This window comes from Rhinoraja longicauda, chromosome 34 (genome assembly GCF_053455715.1).
Source record: "Rhinoraja longicauda isolate Sanriku21f chromosome 34, sRhiLon1.1, whole genome shotgun sequence".
NCBI classification, from domain to species: Eukaryota; Metazoa; Chordata; class Chondrichthyes; order Rajiformes; family Arhynchobatidae; genus Rhinoraja; species Rhinoraja longicauda.
Genome location: NC_135986.1, coordinates 23,560,217 through 23,582,017, shown reverse-complemented (window position 1 = coordinate 23,582,017; position 21,801 = coordinate 23,560,217). Strand labels below are relative to the sequence as shown.

Genomic DNA, 21,801 nt, shown 5'->3' with positions numbered 1-21,801 from the left:
ATAAAGGAAAGTAATAAAATATTTACTAAGTGGGGCATACAGGGGCGTGTCACATACTATGGGTTGTATTAGACAATGAATAGCGAGAGATTAACTGGATAGTTTAACAGCAAAGGGTGTTTGGATATATCAGAGTTAACGGTGTGGAGTATATCCGATGGTATATATATATATTTAAGATAGTGTTGCAACAAGAAATGTGATTACATTGTTCTGTTACAATGAGAGGTGTGGTGTATATCAGAGCATTACAGTAATTGGTGTGAGATACTGTTAACCAATTGCCTAATTGTAACACTTCACTCTTAAAAGAGTTGAAGGTTCATGGCCCAGAGGGATTTCAGTCTGAAGAAGGGTCTCGACCTAAAACGTCACCCATCCCATGCTGCCTGTCCCGCTGAGTTACTCCAGCATTTTGTGTCTATAAGGAACAACCATTTCTATAAAGTTTGCCACAGGATTGTATCCCAACAAATGAAATCCCATTGTATAATAGTGTTTTTTTTTTAAATCTTGGTTTTGTGGTTTATTTCAGATAAAAGCTCAGAATTTCCACTGAACTACGTGTGATTAAAGTCGCTGCTGAACATTGATCACCCATTCATATTAGTTCATATTGATCACCCCTTCATCTCCACTCCGACACATTGGAGGCAATTTTTACAGTGGCCAATTAACCTACAAGTCTTTGGGATATGGTAGAAAACCGGAGGAATCCTGTGTAATTAATGTGTTTGGTAATTACTAGATATAAGAAGACAGCATTGAATGATTAGACCTGCGTATTGTTCCTTGCCTCAGCAAATATCCATTTAAACAGTTGAGAATTTGGCATCCTCTCCTTTCAAACCAATTAGTTGGAAATGTTAGAATCCCCCTCTGTAGAGATGGACTTAGGTATGGAAAAACACAATCATACTGTTGTAATGTTTATAGCTTGAGGTTGGACATTGCAGTGTTCCACTGATATACCTAGACTTGGCTATGAAAATGACATTGGCCACAATCGCTAGAAGCATTCCGGTATTAAGTCACACCCCTGGCACTTTCAGGATTGGAAGAGAGGCAAGAACTCAAAGTGAAAACTTAAAGGGAGAAAAAATTCAGTCAGACCACTTCAGTGAAAATATATTTTAAATTACTACTTGGGTTGTAGTGAAGTAGCAATTAAAATGCCAGATTAGTAATTCAGAAGCCTAAATTAACAAACCAAAGGGCGTGGTTCATATCAGCAATATAATTTACATTCAGTTAAAACAAACATGGCAATTGCGAGAAAGGTGTAGTCTTAAAGACGATGACCATGATTATTATGAAAATCTATCTGATTCATTTATGCTCATTGGGGAGTGAAATCTACTGTCTGTATAAAGTCTGGCCCATTTATTACATGTTGACTCATAAATCCTTGTTGAAATTGCCTGGTAAGTCACTGTTATGTTGCATTAGAGAAAGTATAAAACCAGAAGGGCTGCCTGGTATTGAACTAAATACTGAATTCGGACGTGGCGAAGCTTATCTTGCAGAGTCCTGCAACAAATGGACAGGGACTGGTGTAAACATTTGGAGGCCATTTTGGAAGACTAAGTCATGCTGTAGCCTGATATAGAGCTGAGTAACCTTGTAGAGGCTTGGGCTGAACCTCTGTGGTCCTATCACACCTAGTCACGAAGGTGGGGGACAATTAAACGGCTGACAGGGAAAAGTTTCCAAAAACATTCCCGTTATCACTCCTGACTGGGCTCCGCATATAATAATAATAATAATAATATATTCCTTTATTCGTTCCACACCGGGGAAATTTACCGTGTTACAGCAGCAAAGTGGACAGCAAGAGAGCAAGAGATCATTCATTATAAATAAAAGATACATAAATTGTCATCAGTTTTCTGTGTGTTCTTAGACAATAGACAATAGGTGCAGGAGGAGGCCATTCGGCCCTTCGAGCCAGCACCACCATTCACCATGATCATGGCTGATCATTCTCAATCAGTACCCCATTCCTGCCTTCTCCCCATACCTCCTACCTCCGCTATCCTTAAGAGCTCTATCTAGCTCTCTCTTGAAAGCATTCAGAGAATTGGCCTCCACTGCCTTCTGAGGCAGAGAATTCCACAGATTCACAACTCTCTGACTGAAAAAAGTTTTTCCTCATCTCTGTTCTAAATGGCCTACCCCTTATTCTTAAACTGTGGCTCCTGGTTCTGGACTCCCCCAACATTGGGAACATGTTTCCTGCCTCTAACGTGTCCAACCCCTTAATAATCTTATATGTTTCAATAAGATCCCCTCTCATCCTTCTAAATTCCAGTGTATACAAGCCTAGTCGCTCCAGTCTTTCAACATACGACAGTCCCACCATTCCGGGAATTAACCTAGTAAACCTATGCTGCACGCCCTCAATAGCAAGAATATCCTTCCTCAAATTTGGAGACCAAAACTGCACACAGTACTCCAGGTGCGGTCTCACCAGGGCCCTGTACAACTGCTGAAGGACCTCTTTGCTCCTATACTCAACTCCACTTGTTATGAAGGCCAACATTCCATTGGCTTTCTTCACTGCCTGCTGTACCTGCATGCTTCCTTTCAGTGACTGATGCACTAGGATACCCAGATCTCGTCCCCTTTTCCTAACTTGACACCATTCGGGTAATAATCTGCCTTCCTATTCTTACCACCAAAGTGGATAACCTCACACTTATCCACATTAAACTGCATCTGCCATGCATCCGCCCACTCTCACAGCCTGTCCAAGTCACCCTGCACCCTCATAGCATCTTCCTCACAGTTTACACTGCCACCCAGCTTTGTGTCATCTGCAAATTTGCTAATGTTACTTTTAATCCCTTCATCCAAGTCATTAATATATATTGTAAATAGCTGCGGTCCCAGCCCCGAGCCTTGTGGTACCCCACTAGTCACTGCCTGCCATTCTGAAAGGAACCTATTTATCCCCACTCTTAGCTGTTATTGTTGACGCGTCTGCTGGGAGCAGTGCTGGTTGTGCAGTCTCACAGCAGCGGGAAGGAAGGACCTCCTATATCTTTCCTTCACGCACTTGGGGTGAAGGAGTCTGTCACTGAAAGAGCTACTCAGTGCAGTGACAGTGTCCTACATGGGGTGAGAGTCGTTGTCCAGCAGCGATGTTAGTGCTAAAGTGCTAAAGAAAGCATTAAAGTATTCGTGACCGTATTCAGCGCAAATGATCCATTCCAGATTCACTCTGAGATTCCTACCGTCACAAAAACCGGCCTTCAGCCAATTCGATTTACTTCATGAAACGTTGCTGGATGCAGTAAATGGCATGACACTGGACAATATCCCGGTTGTTATAACAAAGATCTGTACTCTAGAACGAGCTGCACAGTTTGGGATAATGTGGAAAATTGGCTCAGGTCTGCCCCCTGTCCAAAATAATTAGGAAAACTCCAATCCAGCGACTTACAACTTACTGGCATCCATATCAACAACAGCCGAACCCTGTTCCCTTCGCACTGATGCAGTGATCAATAAACCCCATCAGCAGAATTACTTGCCTAGGGATCTGAGAGGAAACGGCAAGTGACGTGTTGCACTTTGGGAGGTTGGATATAAGGGGAAAGTATACAGTTAATGGAAAGACCCTTAAAAGCATTGATGTACACAGGGATCTTGGGGTCTATATCCATAGCTCCCTGAAAATGGCAACACAACTAGATGGATTGGGGGAAAAAAAGCCATATGTTATACTTTCATCAAACGTTGAGTATAAAAGTAAGGAAGTCCTATTGCAGCTTTATAAAACTTTGGTCAGGCCACTTTTGGAGTATTCTTTGCCATTCTGGTTGCCCCATTGCAGGAAGAATGTGGAGGCTTTGGAGAGATGCAGAAGAGTTTTACCAGAATGCTGGTTCGATAAGATGACATTAGCTATAAGGAGAGGTTCGACAAACTTGGGTAGTTTTCTCTGGAGCATCGAAGGTTGAGGGGGGGGACTTGATGGAATAGATCATTATAAGAGGCATAGATAGGGTATTCAGTCAGAACCTTTTTCCCCATTGTGGAAATGTCAAGGACGAGAGGGCATAGCTTTAAGGTCAGAGGGGGAAAGTTTGATGTACAGGGCAAGCATTTTTCTCTACTGCTTGTGGTGATGGTGGAAGCATACATGATAGTGGCATTTAAGAAGCTTTAAGATGGGCATATGGATGTGCAGGGAATAGAGTAATGTGGCAGATATGATTAGTTTACTTGACATCATGTTTGGCTCAGACATGTAGGCTAAAGACCGTGTTTCTGTACGACACTGTTCAGTATGTTCCATCCACAATGATTATCTCGAACCTCTACAGACATATCATCATATCATATCATATCATATCATATATATACAGCCGGAAACAGGCCTTTTCGGCCCACCAAGTCCGTGCCGCCCAGCGATCCCCGTACATTAACACTATCCTACACCCACTAGGGACAATTTTTACATTTACCCAGCCAATTAACCTACAAACCTGTACGTCTTTGGAATGTGGGAGGAAACCGAAGATCTCGGAGAAAACCCACGCAGGTCACGGGGAGAACGTACAAACTCCTTACAGTGCAGCACCCGTAGTCAGGATCGAACCTGAGTCTCCGGCGCTGCATTCGCTGTAAAGCGCATCTCAGCCTGATACGGCAACTGTTCTGCTGCTGCTGACTACCTGACCCTGAGTGGTGAACACAGCCAGTCCACCACAGACTGGATGTGGGAGAATCTGGAACCAGAGGTCATAGCCTCAGCATTAAAGGACGTTCCTTTAAGAAGGAGATGAGGAGGAATTTCTTAAATCGGAGGGTGGTGGATCTGTGGAATTCGTTGCCACAGAAGGCTGTGGAGGCCAAGTCAATGGATATTTTTAAGGCATGGTTGGATAGATTCTTGATTCGTATGGGTGTCGGGGGTTATGCGGAGAAGGCAGGAGAATGGGGTTGGGAGGGAGAGATAGATCAGCCATGATTGAATGGCGGAGTAGACTTGATGGGCCGAATGGCCTATTTCTGCTCCTATCACTTATGACATGACTCATCACTTCCATTCATGTAATCCATCATCTCGGTGCGTTGCAACGGAAAACGTGGAACTATTGTCAAGGGTGCCTGGCCATTGCCTTTTCCCTCTTCCACCTTAATGGAGAAGATAGAGGAGCTTGCAAGCTTGGATGTCCAGTCTTAAGTCTTCCCCAATGCTATCAAATTCCTGAACCTATCACCTCAATCTCACCCCACTTCCAGAGATGCTGTCATGTGCTCTCACTCTCAACTCTACCTCATTAAGTTATTCCATTATTGCACTTTAGTATTAGAAAATAACTACAGATACTGGTACAAATCGAAGGTATTTATTCACAAAATGCTGGAGTAACTCAGCAGGGCAGGCAGCATCTCAGGAGAGAAGGAATGGGTGACGTTTCGGGTCGAGACCCTTCTTCACTTTAGTATTAATTTGCAGTGTTTCAGATTGCAGAATCAGAATAGCCTTTATTGTCATCCAAAAAAACAAGTCTTTTGGACGAAATTCCGTTACCCACAGTCCAACAATAAGAGCAATAACAATAAGCAATAACACACACAATCACAAACCAACACAAAACAAAAAAAGAAACATCCATCACACAGTGAGTCTCCTCCAAGTCACCTCCTCACTGTGATGGAAGGCCAGAATGTCTTTTCTCTTCCCCTGCCGTCTTCTCCCGCGGTCAGGCTGTTGAAGTTGCCACATTCCAGGCCGCGCCGGACGGTGAAAGGTCCGCAGCGGGCCGACCCAAGCCTCGCGATTCGGGGCGGGCGAAGACGCTGTCGCTGCACGTCGGGCGGTCGGTCATGGCTCCCGACGTGCAGCTGCAGCGGTTTCAGATTGCACTGCATTTGTCATTGTACTGCCATCATGTATCATCATGTATGCTGTGTACTCTGAGCCTCATGTGAATAAAGAATTTCATTGCTTCCTGTTGTGCATGAGAATAAACTAATCTAATCTAATCTAATCTGATCAGTGAACAGGTACTTAATTGAACAGGTCATCAGCAGTGTGACCAAGCATCACTTGGTAATAACCTGCTCATGGATGCCAGTTTGGGTTTTGCCAGAATCACTCGGCTCCAGATCCAATTGTAATCTTATTCCAATCAGACACCAAAGGACTGAATTCCAGGGATGAAATGAGAGTGACTGTACCTGATTGAGTCTGATGTTGATGACAAAACTTAAGTCAATAAGCATCAAAGGGGAAACCACTTCAGTGGTTGGAATCATGCCTCGCATTTCAGTCACTTCATGCCACTTCAGTCTGAAGAAGGGTCTCGACCCGAAACGTCACCCATTCCTTCTCTCCTGAGATGCAGCCTGACCTGCTGAGTTACTCCAGCATTTTGTGAATAAATACTTTCGATTTGTACCAGCATCTGCAGTTATTTTCTTACACTTCAGTGGTTGGAATCATGCCTCGCACAAAAATGTGATAGTGTTAATGTGTGGGGATCGCTGGGCGGCGCGGACACGGTGGGCCGAAAGGCCTGTTTCCGCGCTGTATCTCTAAATCTAAATCTAAAATGGTTGTGATCATTTCAAGGCAAAGTCCTTGCCTGACCATCTTCAGCTACTTCATCAATGGCATTTCTTCACTCACAAGATCAGAAGAGTAGATGTTCCCTAATAATTGCACAATGCTTAATTCCATGTTCAACACACGGTAGGGCGGCACGGTGCGCAGCGGTAGAGTTGCTGCCTTACAGCGACAGAGATCCGGGTTCGATCCTGACTACTGAGTGCTGTCAGTACGGAGCTAGTACGTTCTCCCCGTGACCTGCGTGGGTTTTCCCCAGGAGCTCCGGTTTCCTCCCACACTCCAAAGACGTACAGGTTTGTAGGTTAATTGGCTTGGTGAAATTGTAAATTGTCCCTAATGTGTGTAGAATAGTGTTAATGTGCTGGGATCGCTGGTCAGCACGGACTCCTCTGTAAATTAAGCGCCTGAATGACTGTGTGCAAGAAGACTTGGGCAAGATTGAGTGATTGGCTGATCAGTGGCAAGTAAAAATGTATGCCCCAGAAGTGCCAAGCAAAGACATCTCCAACAAGAGAGTGTAACCACTTAACCTTGACACTCAGTGGCATTACCATCACCAAGTCCTGCTGCCACTTGTAGTCCAATAGATTACCATCACCATTGACCAGAAGCACTCCTGGACTCGTAATGGCAAGTCCGAGGGCGGGTATCTTGCAATGGGTGACTCATCAGCTAGCGCCACAGAGCCTTTCCAGTACTAACAAAACACGAATCAGGAGAGTACTGGATTCCTCTCCATTTGTCTGGAAGAGTACAGTTCCCATAACTCAAAAAAGCTTGACACCATCCAATACAAAGCAGCTTGCTTGATTAGTACCGCACTAACTGCCCGGAACATTTATTCCCTTTATCAGAGGCCTAAGAACACCACCAGTGCCATTCCAAATTGCTCACCATTCTCACTGAGAGGTATATCATCATTCTTTCACTTTCTAAATTTAGGAAATCTCTTACAAATAGCGCTGTGGGGGAACCTTCACCAGAATGATTACAGCGGTCAGGAAGGCGAATGCAAGGGCATTTATGGATGGCAATAAGTGTTTGCCAAGCCAGCAATGCCAGGATCCTGAAAAACACATAAATATAGGGGAATTTCTTTTTGTATTGATTAAAGAAACAGCACTGGTGGATTGAACTGCCATTGTATTCACTATCCTGTTGTCCTAGCCATTAAGTTTGAAGCTAATTTTAAACTAATTTCTGTCCTAATTTTAATTTTGCTATAAGTCACTATGTTTATCGTTTCTGCAGTTCTGTTTCATCCTTGATGGCAGTCATAGAGTCATACTGCACGGACAAGACAATAGACAATAGGTGCGGGAGTAGGCCATTCGACCCTTCGAGCCAGCACCGCCATTCAATGTGATCATGGCTGATCATTCTCAATCAGTACCCCGTTCCTGCTTTCTCCCCATACCCCCTGACTCCGCTATCCTTAAGAGCTCTATCTAGCTCTCTCTTGAATGTATTCAGAGAATTGGCCTCCACTACCTTCTGAGGCAGAGAATTCCACAGATTCACAACTCTGACTAAAAAAGTTTTTCCTCCTCTCTGTTCTAAATGGCCTACCCCTTATTCTTAAACTGTGGCCCCTGGTTCTGGACTCCCCCAACATCGGGAACATGTTTCCTGCCTCTAACATGTCCAACCCCTTAATACTCTTATACGTTTCGATAAGATCCCCTCCCATCCTTCTAAATTCCAGTGTATACAAACCTAGTCGCTCCAGTCTTTCAACATAGGACAGTCCCGCCATTCCGGGAATTAACCTAGTAAACCTACGCTGCACGCCCTCAATAGCAAGAATATCCTTCCTCAAATTTGGAGACCAAAACTGCACACAGTACTCTAGGTGCGGTCTCACTAGGGCCCTGTACAACTGCAGAAGGACCTCTTTGCTCCTATACTCAACTCCTCTTGTTATGAATGCCAACATTCCATTGGCTTTCTTCACTGCCTGCTGTACCTGCATGCTTCCTTTCAGTGACTGATGCACCAAGACACCCAGATCACGTTGTACATCCCCTTTTCCTAACTTAACACCATTCAAATAATAATCTGCCTTCCTATTCTTACCACCAAAGTGGATAACCTCACACTTATCCACATTAAACTGCATCTGCCATGCATCCGCCCACTCACACAACCTGTCCAAGTCACCCTGCAACCTCATAGCATCTTCCTCACAGTTCACACTGCCACCTAGCTTTGTATCATCGGCAAATTTGCCGAGGAAACAAGCCCTTCGGCCCAGCTTGCCCATACCGATCAAGGTGCCCCATCTACACTAGTCCTACGTGCCTGCGCAGAGGTGCATCCTTGCCTTCTCTGCGGTCTATGGTGGCAACCTGCTAAATATATTCAACCAAAGCCCATTTGGTAATTTACTCCACAGTTCTGTTACCCCTCAGGGTGTGAACATTTAAATTGATCTCTCATTTGAGTCATAATTTCATTTTCTGGGCAGAAGGCAATTTAACTGAGAGATGGGGTCTTTTTTTTTAATGTCACCCATTTTCTAGGAGTCTCCAGAAAATGTTTTGGGTCATTTGTCATGTCCCAATAGGGCAAAACCAAAGATAATAGAGCAAGATAGACCACTCGATCCTAAAAAACGTAGCATTTTAGTAGGCAGAAACTTGCAGAAACATTTTTAAAGAAAAATAACAAAAATCTGTGAATTGATAGATGAGATATATTCTGCATTTTTATGGTATCATCACCCAAAACACTGATTACACTGCGAGAGGCATAGCGAACGGCGGGTTTTTGCTTACTAAAATGGTGGACGTTACGCTCCTTTGCGTACTATACTTCAGTGTAGGCGATTTTGACGGTTCATCTTGCTCCTCTAGTATCTTTGGGCAAAACCATCTCAGGAGATCCAGTTTGAACATGGAGGCCTTTGCCTGCCCTGCTATTCTAGTGAATAAGTATGACTACACATGGGGAGAGGTAAATTGATCACATTAATGGAGATCTCACCATTGTGCGTGATTTTGCTTGTTCTAGCTAGGTGTTTCATTTATTTTTCTTTGTTCTTGTTGACACACGGCCTATCTCCAAATTCCTACTCTGTTTATCTTTGATCAACAAGAGATGTTTATACCTGTCTGAACAGTTGCTCAATAGCAACCTATGTTTTTCATAGTTGGTTTGTGGTATGCCTACGTGTATATTGCCTTCCAGCCAACACCCACTTTACACAATGAAATGGATTATATTTCAGCCCAGAGGCAATGAATCCAGAAAGTCCCAAAATAAGTTATTCTTTATTGCATTTTCATACTTCATCCCTGTTCGTTTGTGTATATTTATTCTTGTCTGGATATCTGACTGCATGAATAAAATAAACTCTAGACACAAAGTTAACCGCTGAGCGGTTTGGATAGCAGTAACAGGATCGTTCCGAGTCAGTTTGGATTTATGAAGGGGAAATCATGCTGGACTAATCTTCTGGAATTTTTTGAGGATGTAACTAAGAAAAATGGACATGGGAGAGCCAGTGGATGTAGTGTACCTGGACTTTCAGAAAGCCTTTGATTTGGTCCCACATAGGAGATTAGTGGGCAAAATTAGAGCACATGGTATTGGGGGTAGGGTACTGACAAGGATAGAAGATTGGTTGGCCGACAGGAAACAAAGAGTAGGGATTAACGGGTTCCTTTCAGAATGGCAGGCAGTGACTAGTGGAGTACCGCAAGGCTCGGTGCAGGGACCGCAGCTATTTACAATATACATTAATGACTTAGATTGCAGTTTTGGTCTCCAAATTTGAGGAACAACATTCTTGCTATTGAGGGAGTGTAGCGTAGGTTCACTAGGTTAATTCCCGGAATGGCGGGACTCGTATTTTGAAAGACTGGTGCGACTGGGCTTGTATACACTGGAATTTAGAAGGATGAGAAGGGATCTTAATGAAATATATAAGATTATTAAGGGATTGGACACGCTAGAGGCAGGAAACATGTTCCCAATGTTTGGGGAGTCCAGAACCAGAGGCCACAGTTTAAGAATAAGGGGTAGGCCATTTAGAACGGAGATGAGGAAAAGCTTTTTCAGTCAGAGAGTTGTGAATCTGTGGAATTCACTGCCTCAGAAGGCAGTGGAGGCCAATTCTCTAGATGCTTTCAAGAGAGAGTTAGATAGAGCTCAATGATAGCGGAGTCAGGGGAGAGGGCAGGAACGGGGTACTGATTGTGAATGATCAGCCATGATCACATTGAATGGCAGTGCTGGCTCGAAGGGCCGAATGGCCTACTCCTGCACCTATTGTCTACTGTCTATTGAGTTACTCCGGCGCTTTAGTGTCTTTAAAAAATAAAAATAAACTTTTGTCTGCTTGTGCCATTGCCCAAATCTGTGCAATGACCATCATGTCTTGGAGTCACTAGATTCAGTGATGAGTTGTGAAGCCCTTTCATTTACAGATCAGAAGAATACTGTTACAGCCTCTCCACCATTGCTCATTTGAGTCGGGAGCGTTAGCTTGGCGCAGATGAGGACATAAGGAGGAGTAGGATCAGGCCATTCGGCCCAACAAGTCTACGCCGCTATTCAATCATGGCTGATCTATCTCTCCCTCCTAACTCCATTCTCCTGCCTTCTCCCCATAAGCTCTGACACCCGGCCTAATCAAGACTCTATCTCTGCCTTAAAAATATCCACTGACTTGGCCTCCGCAGCCTTCTGTGGCAAAGAATTCCACAGATTCACCACCCTCTGACTAAAGACATTTCTCCTCATCTTCCTAAAAGACGTCCTTTAATTCTGAGGCTATGACCTCTAGTCCTCCCACTAGTGAAAAACATCCTCTCCACATCTCCAGGTGAAGGATTTTGGGGGCATTCCCATTCTTTGTGGTTGCATATCGGACTGGACACATTTGTGAGTCATCCTTTGGCTTGTTGACATGTCCCAGTAAAAGGAGGTGGGGTTTTTTGTCTTTGCCTTGTTGTGGATGGAATAGCCCATTTGCAGCTGCTACATCTCTAACGTTCCACTGAGATCATTTATTATTGCAGCTGTCTAACTAAAGCTCTTTAATGCTTCTGTCATACTGTTGGAATATGATTTGGAAGGGTTTTAGGCTGTGGGGCATACAAAATGAAATTGTACAAAAGCAGGTAGACCTGACGTCTTCATCAACAGAACACAATCTGCACAAATTGGCAGCAACACTTCTTCCTCGATAACCATCGGCACAGGGGAACCTCAACGCTGCGTGCTCAGCCCCCTCCTCTACTTACTGTCCACTCACGAATTTCAACTCCATCTTCAAGTTCACCAACGGCGCGACGCCACTGTTGTTGGACGAATTACAGATGGTGATGAGTCAGAGTATAAGAGGGAGATCGATCGACTGACCAAATGGTGCCAGAACAATAGCCTTGCTCTCAATGTCGGTAAAACCAAGGAACTGATTTGGAAGAGGAGGGTCGAGGATCCATAAATCTATCTTCATCCATGGAACGGTGGTGGAGAGAGTCAAAAATTTCAAATTCCTGGATTGAAGTTCTGTTCTCGACCCAGCTCATTGATAATATCCTAGAGGAAGCCTAGAGGACTCATATGTTGAAAGACTGGAGTGACTAGGCTTGTATACACGGGAATTTAGAAGGATGAGAGGAGATCTTATCGAAACGTATAAGATTATTAAGGGATTGGACACGTTAGAGGCAGGAAACATGTTCCCAATGTTGGGGGAGTCCAGAACAAGGAGCCACAGTTTAAGAATAAGGGGTAGGCCATTTAGAACTGAGATGAGGAAAAACTTTTTCAGTCAGAGAGTTGTGAATCTGTGGAATCCTCTGCCTCGGAAGGCAGTGGAGGCCAATTCTCTGAATGCATTCAAGAGAGAGCTAGATAGAGCTCTTAAGGATAGCGGAGTCAGGGGGTATGGGGAGAAGGCAGGAACGGGGTACTGATTGTGAATGATCAGCCATGATCACATTGAATGGCGGTGCTGGCTCGAAGGGCCGAATGGCCTTCTCTCTTGAAAGCATCAGAGAATTGGCCTCCACTGCCTTCTGAGGCAGAGAATTCCACAGATTTACAACTCTCTGACTGAAAAAGTTTTTCCTCATCTCCGTTCTAAATGGCCTACCCCTTATTCTTAAACTGTGGCCCCTGGTTCTGGACTCCCCCAACATTGGGAACATGTTTCCAGCCTCCAATGTGTCCAACCCCTTAATAATCTTATACGTTTCAATAAGATCCCCTCTCATCCTTATAAATTCCAGTGTATACAAGCCTAGTCGCTCCAGTCTTTCAACATACGACAGTCCCTCCATTCCGGGAATTAACCTAGTAAACCTACGCTGCACGTCCTCAATAGCAAGAATGTCCTTCCTCAAATTTGGAGACCAAAACTGCACACAGTACTCCAGGTCTCACTAGGGCCCTGTACAACTGCAGAAGGACCTCTTTGCTCCGGGTGCTCCGTTTTCCTCCGAATACCCAAAGATGCATGAGGTTATAAGTTAATTGGCCCTCAGTAAATTGCCTCTACTCTAGGGAGTGGATGAGAAAGTGGGATAACATAGAACTAGTGTGAACGGGTGATCGGTGGTGGGTTTGGATTTAGTGGGTCAAAGGACCTGATTCTATGCTGTATCTCCAAACTACATCTAAAATACATAGACTTGGGGCCATTGTTTTTGTCTTTGCACTATTGTGTGTGTGTGTGTTTTGAACATTTTGTGGTTAATTACAGAGCTTAAAGAGTTAGTGCTTACAGAGTACTATGTTTATGTATCTGTTGCGCAGCTGAAATTAAGAATTCCATTGTTCCGATTTAGGACACATGGCAATAAAACACTCTTGATTCTTGAAGTCTTTGTCAAGGCTGAACAAACAAACATAATAAATAGTTTGTGTTATGTAGGATTTTGTCACCGTTTTGGGGTATTTCCAAGCTCTAAACAACCAATAAATTAAAAATGTTGGGTGCAATGTGATCTTTGGTTTTATTCTCAACAGCTTAACTTCTCATCTGAAAAATGACTTCCTCAGTATGCTGCTGCAATGTCAAAATAGGAAATGGGTTTTAGTCTCTGGAATGGGATTTGAACCCATATTTTCTGAGTCACCAATGACTGTGCTTTTATTCAGCCAAGGCTGACAACAAAAAAGCAAACAGTGTCAGCTAGGTTTTAGGTGGCCTCCCTTATTGGTAACAAGTAAAAAATAACTCACCATTCCTAAAGTCATTGGGCACAGGATTCTGGCTAGCTCAGACACAAAACCATGTTTACTTATTTGTTTTAATGCATGCCAGCTCTTTTAATGACAAAAAAGTTTTGAACCTTTCAAAGATTTCATTCAAAGCCACTTTCTCTTCTTATGTCGATGGTGCGCATCCATGGGAAGCCCTCTTTGTACCTCAACCAGTTGCGCACAAATAGCCCTAGATGTTGAACGCTGGTATTACTGTTTGCCTGCAAGGTAGAGTGACTGAGCTGAACTTGAACCTCTGCTGCCCCTCACCCACATCAATGAGTGATCAGGAGATCAGGGCGGCACGCTGGCGCAGCGGCAGAGTTGTCTTACAGCGCTTGCAGCACCGGGGACCCGGGTTCTATCCCGACTCGGGCGCTGTCTGAACGGAGTTCGTACGTTCTCCCCGTGACCGTGTGGGTTTTCTCCAAGATCTTTGGTTTCCTCCCACACTCTAAAGATGTACAGATTAGCCGGTTAATTGGCTTGGTATAACTATAAATTGTCCCTGCTATATGTAGGATAATGTTAATGTGCGGGGATCGCTGGTCAGTGCGGACTTGGTGGGCTGAAGGGCCCGTTTCCGCGCTGTATCTTTAAACTAAACTAAAGCAGTGGGAATCACAAATAATTCCTGGTCTATATGACCACTTCCAAAACCGAGTAGTGCACGAGGGAGCAAATCCTTTTGCGGATGATTTCATATTTATTTTTTCAGGCAACAGTTTCAACACTCCTGCCAGTAAGCTTGAAAATAAACTTGCGTGACCACGGATGCACAGAGGTTGTGTTTCAGATCTGGTGGGATTGAATTGAATGAACAATGTTGGCACTGAGTATAAGAATTCCTCCTGAAAAGACCGATCCTCACAGGGGATGGTTTTCAAACAGGTCACTAACCTGAATGGATAAGGTTGCCAGTTACGATAGTGGCGTTTAAGAGGCTTTTGGATAGACACATGCAAATGCAAAGAATAGAGGGATATGGATCATGTGCAGGCAGGCGAGATCAGTTCAGCTAGGCATCATGTGCAGGCATAAACATTGTGGGCCAAAAGACCTGTTCCTGTGCTGTACTATTCTATATTAAGCTCGGGGTGAACGTTATGCATTGAACAGGAGAATGAGGCAAACAGAATTAAACCAGAAGCTTGTCTGAAAGACTGCGTACTCACAGGTTGTTAATAAATTATTCCTTTTCTTCTTATCACTGGGGATGTTTTAATCAGATCAAAACATTTTTGTCATATCAGAGCTTAATGTGGGCAGTAACACGAGACTGGCCCCAGCTTGCTGTGTATCATGGAAAAGTCGCAACTGCTTTCAGCCCATTGAAAGCCATACTTCCCTCACAGCTGTCAAAACACAATCTTTTATGCCTTAGAACACAACTGATGCAAAAATTAATTGTCTTCAAAGTGAATTGTTCTGGTCTTGAATCCCTTTTGAAGCTCAGTGCTTATCAAGGTGTGAGAATTCCAATCCTGGGAAAACATTTTCACTTAAAGCATTAGAAACAGAAAATTTGCAAGAGTTTTGCAAATCAGGTAGTTCAGTAAAATTAATTTGGAATGTTATTCCCCTCTTCCCAATATGAACATCTCCCAAAGGTTCTGTTTGCTGTTGGTAAATTATTTCTTGGACATCTTGTTCTGTGAACCTGGGCTTTTAAAAGTCTCTTGAGTGGCAGCAAGCCTACAAATAAACATGGTGACAGTTGAGGCTGAGCCGTGTCCTGTTCTTAGCTGATGATCATACTGGTCGAAGCAGCCAGCGCATCGTGGCTATTAGCACAGGTGCTCCTCAACTTAACGATGGGGCTACGTTCCGATAAACCCATCGTAAACTGAAAATATCGTAAGTCGAAGTGTATTTAATACACCTGATCACGTGGCCGGAAGCGAGCAGCGGCTCGCTGCCACTGCCCAGCTTTTGCACCATCGTAAAGTCGAAATATCGTAAGTCGAAGCATCGTAAGTCAGGGAGCATCTGTAGATATTGCTTCATGGTTCCAGCTACCAATGGTGCTTTCGAGCCTGATCAATGACCTTGTCCCCCCTTCATCACATCGGCTTGCTCTGGGTACTCTGGTTTCCTCCCATATCCTAAATCGTATGGATTGGCAGGTTATTTGGCAATGGTGCGTGGTTTAGTGGTAGAATGTTGGAGGAGGTGAATTGATGGGAATGTTGGTAGAATAAAATGGGTTACGGTTCAATTAGGGTAGGAAAAGGGATGTTTAATGGTCAGTAAGGACTCCGTTGGCCAAAGGGCCAGTTTCCAAATTGCACCTCTCTACGACTCTGTAAAAATATTATTCAGATGATTATTTGACCTTCCCTAGACTATTGCGAGTCTAAGCACTGAATTCATTGAATCAGCTTAGTTTATTGTCATGTGTACCAAGGTACAGCGAAAAGCTTTTGTTGCATACTACCCGAATAGTAGAAAGCAATACATGATTACAATCGATCCATTTACAGAGTGTAGATACATGTTAAGGGAATAACGTTTAGTGCAAGGTGAAGCCAGAAAAATCCGATCAAGGATAGTCCGAGGGTCACCAAAGAGGTAGATAGTTCAGCTTAGCTCTCTGATTATGGTAGGATGATTCAGTAGCCTGATAATGGCTGGGAAGAAACTCCCTGAATCTGGAGGTATGCATTTTCACACTTCAATACCTTTTGCCTGATGGAAGAGGAGAGAAGTGGGAGTGGCCAGGGTGTGCGACTCATCCTTGATTGTGTAATAGTGGTATTTTTCTGGGCTTCTTAGCTCATTTGATCACAACATCAAAAAGGTGAAATGGGGTGGTGTGGTGGAGGGTAGGCATTATGACTACTCCAGCAGAGAATTAGATACACAATTTATAGTCTACAAGTGATTGATAGTGTTTCCTAACTGGGCTCGCTGGGCCACCACATAAAGCACCAAGAAAATGAGACTGATTCACGTGTAGGTCAGGCCAAGTAAGGATGGCAGGTTCCCTTCCCTGAAAAAGTTGGGTTGCTAAGACAGTCCAGATGTTTTATGGTATTTTGTTTTCTTGTTCTATTGCACCATCAGTCCAGGGCATGGAATAAACATCCCAGCTTTTGAACTTTGAGTTTGACTCCTGCTCCTTCTCTTCCAGTGCCGTGAGCCTGAAGCAAGCACGAGTGAAGTAAAAGACCCATTACCAGCCAAGGAAGTGGCAGCGATTTTGTTTCCTATTTTAAGAGGCAAAGAAATTACACAAAGGTATGTCCCTTCAGCATGTCCTGCTTTGGACCTCAAAGGTGCAGTAATGTAGAGATGAATTTGTTTAAAATAGTTGTATGTATCATTTCGATATGTGATGTACAGCTTTAGACAACTTTACAAACCAACATCATTACATGCTAGTGTAAGAAAATAACTGCAGATGCTGGTACAAATCGAAGGTATTTATTCACAAAATGCTGGAGTAACTCAGCAGGTCAGGCAGCATCTCAGGAGAGAAGGAATGGGCGACGTTTCATGCTACATGCTACATACATGCTTTATAAGTTATAATACAAAATCTTACAAAGCAAGGATAAAAGCTTTCATTAAAAATAGGAGTTGAATTATAAAGGATTATTAATCTGCTCAAGGATCCTCCAAAGGAAGCTAATGTCAGATAGTTTCTCAAAGTCAATCCGAGAGCTCCCATCCAAATGGAGCATCAGAATGCCCTGAGGTCCCCCATAAATAACATCCCCAAAGAGACTCTTGAGTTTTCTACTAGAAAATACCAGGTTCATTTGTAAGTATGACCAGGAGATGCAGACATAATAAACTGCGTAGAGTTATAGAGTCACATAGCATGGAAATAGGCCCTTCCGCCCAACTTGCTCATACTGGCCAACATGTCCAAGCTACACTAGTCCCACCTGCCCGCATTTGGCCCATATCCCTCCAAACCTGTCCTATCCATGTATCTGTCTAACTGTTCTAAAACATTGGGATAGTCCCAGGCTCTACTACCAGCTCTGGCAGCTCGTTCCATATACCCACCACCTTTCTCCCTTCACCGTACATTTATGTCCTCTGGTCCTCTATTCACCTATTCTGGGCAAGAGACTTTTGCCAGACTCTACCCAATCTATTTTATATTACTGCAGTCCAAACATTCTACCATGTCACACCTGAAACGCAACAGCTGTAGAGATATCTGAAGGCCAGTATCCAACAGGATGCCCATAATCTAAAGTAACAGCAGATGTGTTGCAGGAAGACCAGCAATGTCGTCATAACCATAATGTGTGCAGAATCTTCAGCACCATCAACTCCATTTATGGCCCAAACATCCATGTACTAATCTTGCTGACTCCATTCCAAACTATTCCGTCCAGCCTAGCCAGACCAAGAAGAAGCCTGAATGGGCAGATAGAGTCATAAAGTGTGGAAACACGCCCTTCGACCCAACTTGCTACACCAATCAACATGTCCCATCCACACTAGTCCCACCTGCCCATATCCCTCTAAACTTATCCTATCCGTGTACCTGTCTAAATGTTGCGATAGTACCTGCTTCAACTACCTCCTCTGGCAACTCGTTCCATACTCGTCCCACTTAGCTGCGCACGGGGCCTTCCATCGCCCGGCTCGGCCGCGGGATGTTTCAGCGCCCGGTGCGGCTCGGCCGCGGGGACTTGGGCGTGGGGAAGAGAGCGGAAGTTTTGTTGCCTCCATCACAGTGAGGGGGTGTTTAGAGTCACTGTGATGGATGTTTGTGTTGGGGTTATGTGTCTTGTGTTTCTTTTTTTGTGTGACTGCTGGTAACGTAATTTCGTTCGGTACCTCGGTACCGAATGACAAATAAAGTTCTGTATTCTGTATACACCCACCACCCTTTATGTAAAATAAGTTACCCCTCAGGTTCCTATTAAATCTTTCCCCCCCTCAGTATTAACTAGTCTTGATTCCTCTACTCTGGGCAAGAGACACTGCATTTACCCGATCTATTCCTCTCATGATTTTGTACACCTCTATAAGATGTCAAATGAAAACAAGGCCTCAAGAACAGTTAGTACACTCTTACACCTTACCCAACGTTTGAGGCCTCTGATGTTCCTCTCCTCCACTGAACTTCAGAATCCATATTGCTTTCCTACCACCACGACACACTTGTCCTTCAGTCACTGCAGAGGTTCAATCAGGTACATAGTTAGTAGATATACTGACTCTGGGCTCAGAACAAATTTCAGGTGGCACATTTTTCACATAGAAACATAGAAAATAGATTCAGGAGTAGACCATTCGGCCCTTCGAGCCAGCGCCGCCATTCAATATGATCATGATAATTAGAAAATGTACATCAAGCGATCCAAGTGATCATTGGCTCCCTGTTACAATGCTCATCTGGTACACCCTTATGGCTGTGCTAGAATTCCTTGGCCAGACTTTAAGCTGAAGTTTAATTATTGTTTTACTATATCGGTGCTTCTGTTTACAAATCTGAGATTCTCTATCTACTTCATTAAATGCTCTGCCAACTATTGCGTACACAATCCCATGCCTTTTCGGTCTTGTGCTTTCTTTAGAAGTGTACGGTTTAACTTGTATTTCTTCTCATTTTTCCAATCAAAATGAATCACCTGCTACTTTTCTTTGTTGAACAGTAAACCACGCATCAAGGCCAATACTAACCAGCAGTCCTCTTGTACAGATCTAGTGCCAAACAATAAATTTCCAGTCAGCATTCTCTGTACAGTGAATAAGTATTTGACTAATACTCTGTCCCCTCTTGTTTCTGCAGATGGCCAAGAAAGAGGATGACCTTGATGTGTTGCTCCCAAACTGGGCGGGAGCTGCTGCACATGGGTTCACTATAAGTGGCAGTGATGATGGCATCTTCATCAAGGATGTGGTAGAAAGCTCCCCAGTTGGAAAGAGTGGAGTAATGAAAGAAGGTATGGTTTCGGCTCCTCAACTGCTAGTTTTCCTAATTCCTTGCAAATTATTAGCCTTTGGCTAATTTAGATTTAGATTTTTTTTAGATTTAGAGATACAGTGCGGAAACAGGCCCTTCAGCCCACCGAGTCCACGCCGCCCAGCGATCCCCGCACATTAACACTATCCTACACACACTAGGGACAATTAAAAAACAAAACATTTACCCAGTCAATTAACGTACATACCTGCACGTCTTTGGAGTGTGGGAGGAAACCGAAGATCTCGGAGAAAACTCACGCAGGTCACGGGGAGAACGTACAAACTCCATACAGACGGCGCCCGTAGTCAGGATCGAACCTGAGTCTCCGGCGCTGCATTCGCTGTAAGGCAGCAACTCTACCGCTGCGCCCCTGTGCAATATGCTTTTGGTCACCCATTTCCCCCTGCATCTCAAAGCTCTACAATCTTGGCTCTTTTTTCTAGTGGTTATGATGACTGCAAATCGGTGATGATTGGTTTATAAGAACAGAACTATCATTTCATTTTACATAGTGCATTATTTTAATCCAGCATCATTGCCCCTATCAATCTGGAAATTCTATTAAACAATAAGTTCATGCAATATGAGAACAATCAAGTAGTATAAGACAATAACTGCAGATGCTGGTACAAATCGAAGGTATTTATTCACAAAATGCTGGAGTAACTCAGCAGGTCAGGCAGCATCTCAGGAGAGAAGGAATGGGTGACGTTTCGGGTCGAGACCCTTCTTCAGACTGAAGAAGGGTCTCGACCCGAAACGTCACCCATTCCTTCTCTCCTGAGATGCTGCCTGACCTGCTGAGTTACTCCAGCATTTTGTGAATGAGAACAATCAAAGTTGACCTGATGTTTTAGGAAATTTTGAAATATGTTAGTCAGGCATAAGGTCTGCCTCATAGATAGATATCACAATTACATTGCTTTGTACATTGGTCTTCATGTTAATTAATTAATAATTTAATTAAATAATAATTATCATTAGTTAATCAGTTAACGATAAGTTATGCTCACAAACAAAGGACAATAAACACATTGCGGCACCTTCATTTACAAGCCTAATTTTCTTTACTGAAGTAAAGATTTGTCCTTGGTCATGTGCACATAACACAATATATAACTTAGTAACCAGCTTCCACATTTCTTTTTTTTTAAATCACCTCAATGTAATTTTGAAGTGCCATCCCCTGAGACTACTAGAGAGTGTGTTCAGTAAAAATCTGCATTCTATTAAGCTCTTTGCTCCTTTTTTAAATTACAACAAATTTAACACTTCCATCTGCACAGTTTGCAATATTGCTGCCTTTAAAATATGGATTTGTATCTTTCTTTTTCATCATCTAAGTTGTTTATTATGAATAGTTTGATGCCCTTGCATATCCTTACAAGCAGAGATCCTTCCTGTCCATTATCCCATACACTTTGGCTCCCACTGGCACAGCCAACTTACCAATCCTTTACCTTCAGTTCTGTAACGTATACTTTAGAATCTTATAACTCTTAAATTTCAGAACCTGAAAGCTTCTTTATAAATATAAATTCTTGATCCCATACCCAGGTGACCAAATCGTAAGTGCAACTATTTACTTTGATGAAATGGGGTATGAAGAAGCACAGAAAATTCTACAAACAGTGGATCGACACACAGTGGGACTGAAGTTACATCGGAAAGGAGAAAGGCTTTCTCCTGGGGGAAGTTATTCCTGGGATCCAGATCGATTTGGGGCCACGAGTCCAGATGCTGTATTGGTATGTGTCGTACAGGATTAAGTAAAGTCATGTAAATGGGAACTTTTGCTTTATGGTTTGGAATTACTGGCTGATGCTAATTTCCTATTGCAGAAATGCTTCAAAATAGAATGAATCTGAAATATTCCAAAACCTCAGCAGTTTGCATTGTAGAAGACAAAAATGGCCACGGTTCATATTGCTATTTGAAATGCGCACACTGCACATCAACTTGATTGGGCTTGGCTACGATGGCATCCACACTTGGATAGCAAATGCTGCAAGCAACCGGAAATCTAAAATAAAAACAGAAAATGTAACCACTTAGCCGG

At 43.4% G+C, this 21,801-nt stretch overlaps 1 protein-coding gene across 1 annotated transcript in view; it reads left to right on the top strand.

Moving 5' to 3' along the window:
• ahnak (AHNAK nucleoprotein) overlaps positions 1-21,801 on the top strand; it is a 78,002-nt gene that overhangs the window by 32,568 nt on the left and 23,633 nt on the right. Inside the window, exons 2-4 of the mRNA XM_078428214.1 lie at positions 16,938-17,044; positions 19,566-19,719; positions 21,300-21,490. Coding sequence (XP_078284340.1) covers positions 19,566-19,719; positions 21,300-21,490 — 345 coding nt within the window. The 5' untranslated portion in view covers positions 16,938-17,044. The remainder of the gene's footprint in view (positions 1-16,937; positions 17,045-19,565; positions 19,720-21,299; positions 21,491-21,801) is intronic.